This window comes from Dendronephthya gigantea, unplaced genomic scaffold (genome assembly GCF_004324835.1).
Source record: "Dendronephthya gigantea isolate DGI-Jeju-01 unplaced genomic scaffold, DenGig_1.0 000004F, whole genome shotgun sequence".
Taxonomy (NCBI): Eukaryota; Metazoa; Cnidaria; class Anthozoa; order Malacalcyonacea; family Nephtheidae; genus Dendronephthya; species Dendronephthya gigantea.
Window position 1 is genome coordinate 1,155,448 of NW_021163014.1, and position 16,062 is coordinate 1,171,509.

The 16,062-nt window shown below is 36.9% G+C and overlaps 1 protein-coding gene across 4 annotated transcripts; it reads left to right on the top strand.

Moving 5' to 3' along the window:
* Positions 1 to 4,899: 4,899 nt before the first annotated feature.
* Positions 4,900 to 15,356, top strand: LOC114515670. 4 transcript variants are annotated; one of them, XM_028534964.1, is made up of 12 exons: positions 4,900 to 5,113; positions 7,017 to 7,340; positions 7,664 to 7,975; positions 8,544 to 8,784; positions 8,824 to 8,867; positions 9,108 to 9,434; positions 10,147 to 10,470; positions 11,330 to 11,656; positions 11,947 to 12,270; positions 12,835 to 13,161; positions 13,743 to 14,074; positions 14,713 to 15,356. In XM_028534964.1, the coding sequence occupies exons 1-11, from the start codon at positions 5,011 to 5,013 to the stop codon at positions 14,042 to 14,044; spliced, it is 2,955 nt and encodes a 984-aa protein (XP_028390765.1). In that variant the 5' UTR covers positions 4,900 to 5,010; the 3' UTR covers positions 14,045 to 14,074; positions 14,713 to 15,356. The 4 variants fall into 4 exon arrangements, with proteins under 4 accessions (XP_028390765.1, XP_028390764.1, XP_028390767.1 ...); XM_028534963.1 differs by having other exon boundaries at positions 8,544 to 8,867; XM_028534966.1 differs by having other exon boundaries at positions 8,544 to 8,867; positions 10,147 to 10,414; positions 11,601 to 11,656.
* The last annotated feature ends 706 nt before the right edge of the window (positions 15,357 to 16,062 follow it).

Genomic DNA, 16,062 nt, shown 5'->3' on the forward strand with positions numbered 1-16,062 from the left:
ATTGTTCAGTTGTAAAGATTCTGGAAGTCTATATATACTCACTCATTCTGTGGGGGGTGTTATGATATGCGACGTTTCCGGAGCCAGGACACGTATACGGCGACGAGTGATGTTTTCCCGAATGCTCAAATTGTCAAAACGAAATCACGATTTTGATATATGAATGATTTTAACAGGTTGTTGTTATTATCAAGATGTATTATAGGCACAAGCAGGGCCGTAGCTATAGACGTAATGGTAGTGAGGGTGCCTATTTTCTTTTTCACATACCGTAGAAACAATAGCTTTCCGAAGAAATCAGTAGGGCATAAGGCGAATATGCACTCCCCTCTAATTAAGCTATCTAAGCTACAGCCCTGTCTTCTGGGCTACGGACGCGCATCGTTCAACAGAAATCTCAGAATTCTTGATTGCAGAACTCTTTAATTTTCTAAACCAATGCCCGCTAGACGATTTATTATATTAAATAACAAATATATAATTGCGGCTAAACAATTTATATATATACATGCTATAGGCAGCTGAAGAAGCATTCCCACATGGAAATATAGATAAGAGAAAAGTAAAAGTGTTCTAATTCCAATGAGAAGCGTTTCCCTATCGGACAATTTTCGAACGAGAACTTCCTAAAGCCGCGTTTCCTGCTGTGGCTCACGTCCGAATTTTTTTATGTTGTCAACACTAGCTCTTCTATGCGAAAGGTTTTATGTCAAGAAAGCAAAAAAGGTGATGCATGTGTTGATAGTATTTACTGCCGGAAAAGTGTTTGTACTGCGAAGTAAGGCGAACTATTAGGCCTAGTTCATACGTCGCATTTTGGTCGCGTCGAATGCAATTCAAACAATAGATGATGAGATGGTAATGAGGCTAAATGAGGCTTATCATCTCATTATCTATTGTTTGAATTGCATTCGACGCGACCAAAATGCGACGTATGAACTAGGCCTTATCGATAGGTCGTAATGATATATTGAAAATTGTTTTCCCATTTTGTCCCTCTCTAAAAATGAAATAGGGGGATAAATAAATAAAAATGTAAAATCCTCTTTTCATGACTTGATTACTCCATATGCATTTGTATTCAAGTGTCGGTCCTGTATGTGCATGGATACTGATGATTGGGCAACATGCATTAGAATTTCAATAGCTGTGCAACTAATATTACGCTCAGTCTGGGATTTGAGAATACGTTTCCACGTGCAGTATACTATCAAAATAAGCACACAAAGTGAATTAAAATTATAGTAAAATTATGGCTCAGCTAACAAGATTTAACAACGAAATTGCCTATTGATAAAATTTGCCCGTGAGGATTAACTTATAAAATGCTAAATCGGCAAAAATTGAAAATTTGCCAAAGACGAGGAACATGTCGAAGGTCATGGTCATTTAAATATTTTTATTCATATGAAAAGCGTAAATATTTTTAATAAAGATAATTTGTGGGCAGTGGCGTAGCCAGCCAAACAATTTAGTCATGCTATGCTATATAATATTTTGGTGTTTATTGACTGTGAAAACAATGAATTTCTAAAGATATGAATAATGATAATAACATAAAATTTACATAGCAGGACAAAATCGTCAGGTTGGCTACACCACTGTTTGTGGCGAGCAAACTTAGGCCTAGGTTATACGTCGGATTTTAGTCGCGTCGAATGGAATTCAAACAATAGATAATGAGATGGTAATGGAACTTAGTGAGGTTAATCAGCTCATCATCTATTGTGTGAATTGCATTCGACGCGACCAAAATGCGACGTATAACCTAGGCCTTAGCTATCATCATGCATAAAAATGCTTATGTCAACATTAATAGACTTGTAGGGCTCAACAGGGTGCTTGATTGATAAGGGCAATCAAATTCTAACTATTACATTGTTATGGGTGAATTCAACTAGTTTTAGGGGTTTTTTGGCACCCTGTATAATATACGTTGCAAATTAGAAATCATAAAAACTCCATGCGGCCTCTGGACACCAGGGAATTACGTTGGAGTATGCATGTCTAATAGCTTTGTTAGAATTAAGTTGTAGGTTGGACATCTGTTCACAACTGACAAAAATATTCGTCTTAATGACAAATCACTTTGGCTACAAGCCTAAATATTCACGTTTAAGGGGAAAACTGATCGTTTTCGACGAGGCTCTTGAGATTATTTTTTGATTTAGCCAGTTAAAGCCTTCATGTTGAAAAGGTTTAGGTGAAGTGCAATGCATATTGTGTGTGAAACTTTAGATTGTTGGAGTGTTGAAATAAATAGGTCGTAAGGATTTGAATAAAATTGAGATATTCCTTGTCTTATCCATATACTTGATTAATTCTTCTGTAATAAGTCAAATTTATGCAATTTAAGCTCGTGTCAGGCGGCAGAGACAATCGTCTAGCAGCGGTAAACGGTAATCGTGATCTACCCCCAGAGTGAGCCCACGGTTTAACAACATTGAACCATGTTATGCTGCCCACATATTTCAAACTTGCAACAACATTAAATAGCATTGTTGAAAGTAAATCCAGTTTAACAACATAGTTCAATGTTGATAACAGCTTTGGACATTATGGGCAGCGCATGCCGCATTGTACAATCCTGTTTATATGCAATCAATCTCATCGTTTTTAGGCGTGTTTGTTCAACAGCTGGTTATTAGAGGCACTCGCATGGTTCGATGTGAATAGTTAAATCTGAAATTGTCATTTGTGCACTGAAGTTTCGCATCAGAATAGATGATGATTTCATTGTAAACATTAACATTTAACGCGAAATTAAGCCAGGCCATATTGTCAATATCGTTCGTCATTACCGGTGAAAAAGCGATGGTATATCGTCAGTGTTTGAATTCTCATTTAGAGCGACATATAATATGCCTAACATATAAGTGTACAAATATACAAATTAGCAATTTATTAGCCTCAGTTTTTTATTAGATTTGCTACAGAGCACAAACGGTTCCCACAAAGGTGAAAATTGCACATGTTTGCAGTTTGCTACCAAGCCAAAAACCAGAATGTAATGGAACAACAAAATAATAAACGCACTCATTCTGATTACCGTGTCATGATTTGACGTCACTTCTGCCGACATTAATGAATACGCGTCGACGAAATGATTGTGACTTGAGATTGAACTGTAGAATGCTGAGAAATTTGGAACTATACTTTTATATTAGGTGCAAATGCCAACTTCGCTGACGAGAGCGCAAGAAATTCAGAAGATTGCGTTTATAAGCTGAAAACTGTCTGAATAGTACTTTGATATGACATGAAAACGTAAAACTAGAAATATTGCATGCAGTCATATTTCCAACAATCATTATCGCCTGATGGGATGCTTTAATATACCAGTTGTTATAGGAGCACTTTGCGCAAAAATGTTAATTAGGCTGTTTATTCCTCACACAGCATGATGACACAAACTAGTCACGTCCCGGAGATATGGTTACACAATGCGCGTGAAAAACTACGCCACCTGAGATTAAATTAAATTTTTCCTTAAGTTTGCAATCATCATCTAAAGATTTATGTTTCCACTATTGTTTACGAGCGACACCTGAGGGCCAAACAGGGCCAAACTTTGCCAACTTCACGTTGTTGATATCCAAATTAATTAGGACGCAAACACGACGACGGCAGTTATCAAGGCGATGACGGCAGCTGCTAACTTTGATAATGTCATGCATGTTATCCTTGGTGAATGATAACACATTTGAGTGCATGGTCTGGGACCCATATCTCTTAAAATATTCTTTGAGAGTTGAATTTATTTGCTTCTGAACATGGAATATTCGCGTCGCGTTAACGACTTGCATCCAGTGGGCCTTAAGATGCACCAAATCTACGACGCGGACGTTACATAAAAACATCCGCTAGTGTTTACATGGGAGTTTTACACGTTGTCCACGTTCTGTATACAACTAGAAATCTTTAATTTTCACGCCTTGTGTACAGCATCTGCCTTTCAAATGCTGCAGCGAGCGCTACTTAAAAAGGGCTCCAGCCTCTTTAGCATTGTTCCGAACCTAAACCTAAACCAAAGAGCATGACCAGCCGACAATTTAAAAAAGTAAAGTATATTAAAAACAAATTTCGAATGAACAGCACAAATTATGAGGTCTCAAACTGTGTCTTGCTTGATTCATATGTTGAATCTCACTCGTTTTTTTTCCTTTACTTAAATAAACAAAATTATTTCAAATTATGACTCACTAAATTCATGCTCTTGATAAAATGCCGGCAACAGCTTTTTAACAAAGCATTTATTTGAAGGAGTGTTTTAACAATTTAACTGCGTCATTGTGTCGCGTTCCTGTCGTACATGCTAAAGGTTCCTAATAAAATTTTGCTTTCGGGCGATTTAAACTGGGAGCTATCCAATACATTTATTCACTTGACATGCTGTGGATGGATGACGATATAGGCTATCCTTGTTGTGAATTAATTAATTATGACGCGTGTATACCAGCAAGACGACGTAAATTATTACTCTGGGCTGTGTCGCGATGGTGAATCGCACGTTTTTATGATTTTTTGCTCCAAGACACTCCCTAGATTTTTGAGCTGAAAAATATGATGTCAAGAGCCTCAAGACAAGACAAGTCAGGACCGACGTGAAAAATCTCACTTCCTTTTCCTATCTCATATTGAAAATACGAATAAGAAAGAAAGAAGCTGAGAGAGCGCACAGAAATTATAATTTCACTTTGCACTATAGAAAGGAAGCAATTTTCGATTTAATTCTGATTTATTTATACTGTTAATTAGTTATTTCCGAAAAAATTCGTATCGGTTCGCAACTAATCCACACAATCATTGAACGCGCTGGGAAGCATTTCTCCCACATCAGCGTGAAATCCTATCCAACAAAACACCCCATGTGGTTATTGCTGCAGTTAATGACGCACTTGAAATTCAAATTAAACGCCCATAAATGTAAATAAAAGAAATTTGGGAAGCAAACTTTACAGAAGAGGTCGGTTCTTAACTTCTTGTAGCCAGAATTAGGGTGAATTAACGATGAATGTTCGCGTAGTATCGTTGGTTTCTGCTGTGCTCTTTTATGCAGTTACACTTCTTCAAATGCGCCAGACAGAAGGAAGGTCGACGTCTTTTGTTAAACGTGAGTAATTTGACCTTAAACTGAACTTTAGCGAGCTAGCAATTTGCGCGCAAACAAGTAATTCCTATGCGGAATAAAAAAATCATCGCTGGCGTTTTTATTCAACACTTGCTTTCCAAACCAATTGACTCGATGAGGAATAAAGCCTTAACTCTATCGGTTGAAACGTGCCTACAATTGAGCTGAAACGTTGCAACGTTTGACGTTTCCCTGTTTACAGAATTTGGCTAGGGCAACTAACTACACCTTTGATTGGCGCTGAATATTATGGAGAGGATTACGTATTTTAAATGAACATTCAAATGTTTAAAACGCTTTGATTAAAATTTATAGAAAGAGAATGGTTCAAGTGATAGGTGTTTTGAAGATTATGTGTTTCTTTGACAGTCAATAACTCATGTTCATACATGGACATAAGGACATTGTAACGCACGCGATTTTTTAGCTCCAGTCTATAGTATATGAAAAATATGCAAATAATCGAGGCCCTCGTTGTTTTTAAGCGATGATGAATGCACTTATATATATTTTACAACAGTAGGGTGGGCGGCGATGCGGTAGGTGAAAAACGAGTAAGAAATATAAATAAATATAAATAAAAATAAAAAATATATAAAAATCAGTCTCATATATAGTTACACAATTTTCGCTTAGAAACTTGAGGCTCAGTTTACATAACACCCAGGCTGCAGCAGAGCCTCTATATAACTTTTGACCATATGAATATACAAGGTGAATAAAAAAAACCCACCAAATTAATATTCATGATATTCTCTCGTTATTAGATCTTAAAACTGAAAAGATAAATATGTTATTTACCGGCGAGGTCCGGATTAAAAAATATTCTTCCGAGTTATCAACAATGACGTTTTTGAGAGCGAGGGAAAATATTCTTCTTTCCGGACCAACCAATACGGTTAATAACGTATTTATCTTTTACAAAGAACGGGGTTCGCTCGCATTATGATTGTGTAGTCATCCAGACTCAGCAATGGCGACAAAAATAATAATTTGATCCTTAAGCTTATATTTTAAAATAAAGTTGTCAAAGTTTAGGAATAAATCTTCAAGATTTGAAAAAGAGAAACAAAAATTTCTTGTAAAAAAACAAAACAAATACGCTTTGCTTTCGCTCGAGCATAAAATATAGCTAGGATTCCGGATTGTGGCCAGATATCGTAAAATTCCGCCCGCTGCTGCAGCCAATCAGTTTGCTAGGATCCTATACCGCTGCTGATTTGTTAAAAATAAAGTATATTCATGAATATTTAGTTTTTAAACAACGATTCAGTCTTCTTTTACACGGGTACGGGATTCGTTCGTCATGACATTTTTGTTTGCGTTATGAAGCAACGACTTTTGCAAATGCTGATTAATTTAAAATTTGAATGATTCGGTATGTTTATTCCGGTCTAGAACATTGAAAATCTTCAATACAAATGTGACCTGTTCCGATAGCAATCCTGTATTGTGTCAACGCGGCCTTAGAGCTTTTTTAAAGCCCGAAAAAATATATACCGGCATGCATCACTTCTCTTGTTTCCAACGTTTGTGGATTGCTAAGATATTAACATGTTTGTGTACACATTTTTTTTCAAATTAGGCCAAAAAGAGAGCGGGAATAAAATTCTGAAACGTTAATCAAAAGCAGATCAGATCAGCCTGCGTTAATTTTACTTAGGAAAAAAAGCAAGAAATACGAGCTTAACAGAAGCTTTTCAAATGCTGTAAATTTCATCGATCAGAGAATGAATCGACGTGAAAATTTGTTAATTTATGATGAACGAATTTGAAATATTCTTTTATGTTTGCATGGTGACAATCGATAAGTAATTAAGCTTGTAAGTACACCGCGTAAGTATTTAATACTGCAAAGCTTTCTGAAATATTTTCAAATTTATAGTCATTGAACCGCCATGTTGGAAGGTAGTGAAGGAAGATAAAGAGAAATTCGGTGACAACTTTCCTGAAGATTTTACCAGTCCAGATTGTGACAAGAATGGATATTTCCAACCTCTTCAATGCCATCCAATGATGGGGTGTTACTGCGTTGATAAATTTACCGGCAAACATACGTCGGAATATTTTACTGGTTTAAACATTCCAAATTGTGACCAATCATCACCCACCGTCTCGAGCCAAGTAACAAATCCACTGCCAACAACTGGAACAAAATTTTCAACATCTCAACCCACAATCAAAAGGACAACTCAATCCATCACACCAGGTGAGAATCGAAAGGTTTATTTAGATGCATGGTTATGTGCATGATAGTAATTCTAGACCCGATTGTAAGGTGTACGAATTTGCACGAATTCCTCTTAATTTACAGGCACAAACATTAGAATTTGCCGCTATGGATGGCTAGTAAATGCCGAAATATACATTAACTGTATACTGACACAAGTTTCGTGCAAATCGATATTAATGTTATAAAAATATCAATATTATTAATATTAATGAATATATGAGTTGAAACGAGAAACGTTGCTTTATACCAGTGCAAATAAATTTTCAGTATGAGCATTTTATTAATCATTTTATAAACAGAACCCCCATGCTGGAAGCAAGCAAGAAAAGATAAAGAAAGGTTTGGGAACAACTTCCCTGAGGACTTTTCGAGTCTTAGTTGTGATAAGGACGGATATTTCAAACTTTTGCAATGTCGTCCACTGATGGGATGTTATTGTGTTGATAAATATACTGGGACCAGGGAAGACCCAGTTGTGGCAAACTGCGGGTTACTCAACCGAGGAATAAAGTCACTTCCAACAGAAAGAACATCGCCAACATCTGAGATTACAACCAGCATAAGTACTGCAACACAACTTAAATCCCCATCGACCACAGACACTACACAAGGTAAGAAGCTGCATTTAATTACTAACGCAATAGAGGACTTCATCCTGGCGTATTAAAATTAGTTTGACATTCCGCTCCGTTATTGCTTGAAGGCAGAGATGAAAAAAATATCCAATTTTTTTTTGTAAATATCGAAGGATGTCACTCATACACGTAGCAGCCAGCGTGTCATCTATAGTCTTTTCCCGTATCGATTAAACAGCCGACAATTATGTTGTCATCATGAATGCTAAATGACTTCCAGTTTCTCAGAACAAAACACCCAAACCTAATAACCCTGAAAAAATAAGTATGAAAAACAGAAATGGCTGCCTCTATTTAGTGGAACAATTATGTACAATATTGCCGGCTGTTGAAATATTCCATCCACAAACACTTTTCACTAGTTTAATTTCGGACTAAAATGTGAATTAGTTTGACTTAAGAATTAAGAAACACAGCAAAAATCACGAGCTTAACAGAAGCTTTTCAAATGCTGTAAATTTCATCGATCAGAGAAAGAATCGACGTGAAAATATGTTAATTTTATGATGAACGAATCGAATTTGAAATATTTTTAAATTTATAGTCATTGAACCGCCATGTTGGAAGGTAGTAAAGGAAGATAAAGAAAAATTCGGTGACAACTTTCCTGAAGATTTTGTCAGTCCAGATTGTGACAAGAATGGATATTTCCAACCTCTTCAATGCCATCCAATGATGGGGTGTTACTGCGTTGATAAATTTACTGGGAAACATACGTCGGAATATTTTACTGGTTTAAACATTCCAAATTGTGACCAATCATCACCCACCGTCTCGAGCCAAGTAACAAATCCACTGCCAACAACTGGAACAAAAGTTTCAACATCTCAACCCACAATCAAAAGTACAACTCAATCCATCACACCAGGTGAGAATCAAAAGGTTTATTTAGATTGATTATGTGCATGATAGTAATTCCAGACTCGATTGTAAGGTTGTAAGGTGTACGAAATATGACGAAATATACTTTAACTGTATACTGACATAATTTTGAGCCTTAAACCTTATTATTAATATTAATGAATATATGAGTTGAACCGAGAAACGTTGCTTTATATATACCAGTGCAAATTAATTTTCAGTTTTTTTTAACCTTTTTGATACACAGAACCCCCATGCTCGAAGCAAGCAAGAAAAGATAAAGAAAGGTTTGGGAACGACTTCCCTGAGGACTTTGCGAGTCTTAGTTGTGATAAGGACGGATATTTCAAACTTTTGCAATGTCGTCCACTGATGGGATGTTATTGTGTTGATAAATATACTGGAAAACCAACATCGAAAGCTTCCCAAGAAGGTCTTTTTTTATCTGACTGCCAGAAATTGCCGGTCACTGTCTCAAATCAAGAAACAGAGTCATTGCTAACAGGAAGACTGCCAACATCTCAATCAACAACGCAAAGGTCGCTACCAGTTACGGCTCATTCAACGGCACCAGGTGAGATTTTGGCGGTTTTATTTTTTAAAATAATGCATCCAAGTCGTTAAAGAATTTTACTCATGTACTTTGGGCTTGCTATTAAAAGCTCTTTCAGCCATAGTCGACTGAGACATGGTCTATAAACTTCAAAACGCGATGCCTGAAATGCAAAAGAAATCATAATGCAGAGTAGAGTCAAGTTGAAAACTATATTAGCATCCACAAAATCCCAAAATTGATATGGACTAAAGCAAAAAAAAACGAAAGTAATTCTCTTCTTAATTTATTTTGGGTTTCAAGACGCTGATATATTATCATCTTTATTTTTCATGCATAGATAACGTTTCATTTTGTAGCCTATCAAGTAACTCTCTTTAATCCTGAAACCTCTGAACTTCCATCAGTTATAGTTCTACGATTTGGTGGATTTTGTTGCGATTTTTGTGGTTATATAGGTTCATTAAAATTATATCGCTGCATGTCATATGGGAATATTACTCGTGACGTGTCTGTTATAGAAAGCCACGCACATTCAGGACATAGTCGAATGTAGCATACTCTATATACAAACTTTAAAACGTCCATATTTTGGGTTTTATGATGCTATATAATTTATAACCATTAATGGATTGTTTTTTCTTGCTTAAGTTAACTCTCTTTAATTCTTAAACCCCGGAACATTCGATCCATCAGTTATAGCTCTACATTTGTTGTCTTGGTTTCCTCGTAGAGCCTCCATGTTTAAAGAAAGTGAAGGAATATAAAGAAATGTTTGGTAGCAATCTTCCTGCAGACTTTGTCTATCCAGATTGTGATGAAGTTGGATATTTTAAACTTTTGCAATGTGCTCCATTGATGGGATGCCGATGCGTTGATAAATATACTGGAAAACCAATTTCGAAGTCTTCCCAAGAAGGTCTTTTGCTGGACTGCCAGAAATTGGTGGTCACTGTCTCAAATGAAGGAACAGAGTCATTGCCAACAAGAAGACTGCCAACATCTCAATCAACAACGGAACGTATGATCCAACGTACAACTCAATTAATTACACCAGGTGAGTGTTTGTTGATCCGAGGTATACAAAAAAATGTCCTTCTGTCGTTGGTGTCAGACACGCATGCAGATTCCGAATAATAATATATTTACTTGCCGTATATGATCGAGCAGTTACACAATCTGGTTGGCTGAGCTACTCAGTGTTTATCAGCTCATACGGCACCACTAGTGGAAACAGCCCATGTTACAGTGCATGTTTATTACCACAAAGTTCTGGTTATATTTAAAACACGATTTGTTCTCGTCATATATGCCTGATAGATAACCCGACTTTGTCTCTTTTTTTTTTTCTTCCGATTTACTTGTACAGCCTCCTTTTAATATATACCAAACCAAAACTTTCAAATTACAAAACTGATCGAAGAGCCGCTACTTATTTCTCATCATAGGAAGCCCAGACAAATGAGTTGAAGTTAATAAAAATCCGTAAAACACTTGAGATATGTGTTAAAATGAATTAAAGTATAAGTAATTTGCTACAAAACTACTGTTAGAACCGTGTATGTAGCGTGCTCCAGTGGCGCTGCCATTTGACTATGCAACTAGCGACCCAATAATATAGTAAGTTACGTCGCTAGTTGCATAGTCAAATGGCAGCGCCACTGGAGCACGCTGCATACATGGTTCTAACAGTAGTTTTGTAGCAAATTACATATATACTTTAATTCATTTCAACACATATCTCAAGTGTTTTACGGATTTTTATTAACTTCAACTCATTTGTCTGGGTTTCCTATGTTTCTCATCAGAAAAAGTTGTCTCTAATGTAGGATTAATTATAATGCAGAGTAGAATCAAGTTAACTCTACTTAATTCAGTTGCTAGACTTATATCTTGTTCTCCTCATTTTCTCGTAGAGCCTCCATGTTTAAAGAAAGTGAAAGAATATAAAGAAATGTTTGGTAGCAACCTTCCCGAAGACTTTGTCTATCCAGATTGTGATGAAGTTGGATATTTTAAAATTTTACAATGTGCTCCGTTAATGGGATGTCAATGTGTTGATAAATATACTGGAAAACCAACTTCGAAATCTTCCCAAGAAGGTCTTTTGTTAGCTGACTGCCAGAAATTGGTGGTCACTGTCTCAAATGAAGGAACAGAGTCATTGCCAACAAGAAGACTGCCAACATCTCAATCAACAACGCAAAGGTTGTCTCCAATTACAGTTCATTCAACCGCACCAGGTGAGAATTGGCGGTTAAGTTCATTAAACTGATGCCGCTGTATGTCATATGGAAATTTTACTCGTGACGGGTCTGGCTCTAGAAAGCCATTCAAGCCATCCATTATAGACAATTGTAGAATATAGTCCGGAAAATTCAAAACGCCTATATCTTGGGTTTTATGATGCGATATAATTTATCATCTTTAATGGATTATGCTTTTTCCTGATCAAGTTAACTCTCTTTAATTCTTAAACCCCGGAACATTCATTAGTTATAACCTACAATATGTTGGCTTGGTTTTCTCTTAGAACCTCCATGTTTAAAGAAAGTGAAGGAATATAAAGAAATGTTTGGTAGCAACCTTCCTGAAGACTTTGTGTATCCAGATTGTGATGAAGTTGGATATTTTAAACTTTTGCAATGTGCTCCATTGATGGGATGCCAATGTGTTGATAAATATACTGGAAAACCAACATCGAAGGCTTCCCAAGAAGGTATTTTGGTGGACTGCCAGAAATTGGTGGTCACTGTATCAAATCAAGAAACAGAGTCATTGCCAACAAGAAGACTGCCAACATCTCAATTAACAACGCAAAGGTTGTCTCCAACAACAGCTGATTCAACCACACCAGGTGGGCATCACGAGAAATTCAGGATATTAATTACTATGCATATCGCCAGGATTTCGCAATCAAAGATGGCCGCCTTGTTATAATAGAATTACTAAGACACGAGACAAAGTCTGAAATTAAAGCAACTTCTGTCTTACGTATTGGAGTTGTCGAGTAACTCGAGTTCGATTTAAGAGGGGCGGAAACTCACTACTGTTATGAGATTTTTTTCATATTTTTACCTTTAACAATTAACATTTGACAATCCTCATTTCAGCAACGCGCTATGTGCTAACCATTATATTGCAAGTAGCTAACGTGTTGCTGAAATGTCATTATTCGGAAAATAACCTGTTCAGGCTGATCTGCATGACGATGCGACTAGTCGTATACGATTCTTATCCTGACGTATGCAAAAGATTTATGACGCCACTCTTTCTGTTCATCAGTTTATAACGAAGTTTAAAATGTGACACTTGAAATGTAAATCTTTACACGCATTTATTCGAATACATATATTAATTAATATATACAGTATACGTAGAAATATATATAGTTACAGTTAATTTCCTCATTTTCTTGTAGAACCTCCATGTTTAAAGAAGGTGAAAGAATATAAAGAAATGTTTGGTAGCAACATTCCCGAAGACTTTGTATATCCAGACTGTGATGAAGTTGGGTATTTCAAAATTTTGCAATGTGCTCCATTAATGGGATGTCAATGTGTTGATAAATATACTGGAAAACCAACTTCGAAATCTTCCCAAGAAGGTCTTTTGTCAGCTGACTGCCAGAAATTGGCGGCCACTGTTTCAAGTCGAGAAACAGAGTCATTGCCAACAAGAAGAATGCCAACATCTCAATCAACAACGCAAAGGTTGCTGCCGGTTACAGCTCATTCAACCGCACCAGGTGAGCATTTGGGGTTTTATTCGTTAAAATAAAATTTTACTCATGGGTTTGTTATAGAGCCATTCCATTTCAGTCATAGTCGAATGAGAAATGTTCTATAAAGCTCGCTGCACACGTATCAACTTTCCGCGTGTACTCCACATCATAGGTGCATGTGCGGGCCAGGGGGGACAGCTGGCATGGCAGCTGACCGCCCAAAATTTTGAGAATCAAAAAATTCGGGCAACGTTCGAAACAAAAAAAAATCCCTCTGAGTGACCAGCCTACGGCAGTAAATACTTTGCATGGTTTGACTTAACGACTCTGAAGTGTGAGCATCTAACTTATGTGCCTATATAGGCATAGCTTGAAACTAGGTGATTTACATCTTGAAATTCAAATTATTCAGGTTAACACAAGACAAAGATGCATGAGCTCATGATATTTCGATTTTATTACAAAATCATCATCATCAAGTTACAACATATATACAAGGTTTTATAGACACGATGAGAGTGGCATATGCGAACCAAGCTTTTAAAAACAATTTTACTACAGATCAGGTGTAAAAATATATATTTTTATTCTACAATTTTTCGTAGAACCTCCATGCTGGAAGCGAGTAAGAAAAAGTAAGCGAACGTTCGGTGGAAATTTTCCTGCAGACTTCGTCTTGCCAGTTTGCGACAAAGATGGATATTTTCGACCTTTACAAAGTAACCCAATGATAGGCAGCTTTTGTGTTGATAAATACACAGGGAAACGCACCTCAAGATTTTACAGGGGTTCAGCTTTACCAAGCTGCTTGAAATCATTGCTCGCTGTTTCGAGTCATAAAGGAATAAATTTATTGCTAACAAGAAGAACACGGCCAACATCTCAATCAACAACCCCAAAAGCATAACTCAATTTACAACGCAGTCAACCATACCAGGCAAGCATTAACTAGTTTATTTACATGATGTCAGTATGTTGTATGTGAGAAAAGCCAATTTGAAAAGGTTGCTAGAAGTTAGTCTAGCGATAGAGAATATAAACGTGGAGCCAGTTGGACGAATTCCACATCGCTAGCCTCTACGTACGCTATCCCACCAGATATATAGTGGGCTCTTCACTAGTGTTGTTGCTCGTTGTGTCCAGTTATCTCTCTCTCAACCAGTGGCGGTACTTATATATGCATGCGATGAGTGGAAACCCTTAAAGGCGATTCTCATTACGTCCGCTCCGCCTGCGCGGGTGAAGCGCGCTTTGTTTTCCAGACCCGTCATGGTCCCATGGGCCGATTTTCAAAAGACGCTTCGCCCGCGCGGATGAAGCGAACGGTAATGGAGAATCGCCTTAAGACTACGGCTACGGCCTTAAGTGTTACCGAGTTCTTTGTTCTCTTAATTTCCAGCAATTTGACTCATGCTCTTCGAATTAATGTTATCGCAAAGAATTTAGAGTAAACCAGGAATAAAACTTTCATACTTTCATCTTTTCCTGAAAGTATATAAAATAACCTAGGAGGTAAAATGCCAGCAATTCAAGCCCAAACTCTATCCATTCAATTCCTTTTTGAATTGCTTATAGAGCCGCCATGTTGGAAGAAACGAAATGCATTGAAAGCGATATTTTGGAAGAGACGCCCTCAGGATCTGTTTCTCCCAAACTGCGACAAGGATGGTTATTTTGCTGCGATACAATGCCCCCCATTAATAGGCTGTCGTTGTGTGGATAAGTACGGACGACGTAGCAAAGTGACAGGTCGTATTCTCGGTGCTCTTGGTTTTCGCTGCATCTTCTAGTTCCTTTCCCAAAACAGATAAAGGCCCGTTTTACACTTGCAAATTTTTTTCCATTTTATGTTCGATTTTCTTCTTTTGATAGATGTGAAAGAGTGAATTAGTTAGATACTAATGCTAAAAAAGCTCTCATACATCAGAACATTCGTACCTAATTACTCATTCACATCTATCAAAAGAGGAAAATCGCAGCAAAAATCGCAGGTGTAAACGGCCTTAAAACGAGATCGGAATCAGAAAAAGAAAAACACATATATATATAGACACCTATCAAATTTTCAACGATATTTGATAGATGATGTAATAAGAATGAAGGGATTTTTGAAAACATATACCTATGGCAATGGTGGGAAGATTAATACACATTGACAATTATATATTAATTCAACAAACATCAAAAGTCTTGACCAGTCATTGTTAATATAATACTTATACCAGGTTAAAGTAACAAAACCTATGCAACTCAAAACACAAGAAAGCGTTTTTAAAAATTTAGTCATTGACGATTCAAGAAGCGTGTATTACTACGCAATTCTAGAAGTTTCCATTCGACAGAAGATTTAAAGGCCCGTTTACAACATTTACACTTGCAATTTTTGCTGCCATTTTATGTAAACGAGCTCTTATAAATCAGAGCATTCAGAACTAATTACTCGTTCACATCTGATCAAAAGATGACATTTTCCCTTCAAGTGAGAAGCACCACGGAAATAGACCTGCAGCTTGTATGCAAATAACCAATTTCAAATCACATGGTCTGCAATGGTTAAGTTTTATTGGCAATTCCATGGTCGCAACATCTGAACCATTTCAGTAAATGTTAATTTGCGTACAAGCTGAAAAGGTCTATTGGTTTGTTTTCATGTAAACCTAGCCGCAATTCTTCATACTTAAGGCCCGTTTATGTGCGCAAGTCTAAACGGGCCTTTTAACTTGGTGAGCAAAAACATTCATAAATTGCTCACCAAATCGTCAACGATTTGAGGCTTGCACACCGTAAATCGTCAGAATTCGAAACCTTGAACTTGTACGGTGGCTCACAGGGGCCACCCATATAAATACGTAAATACCAATCCACAAAAATTCAAAACACAATTTAAATATTCCGAAAGGCACTTTACATGTTTTCAAACGCACT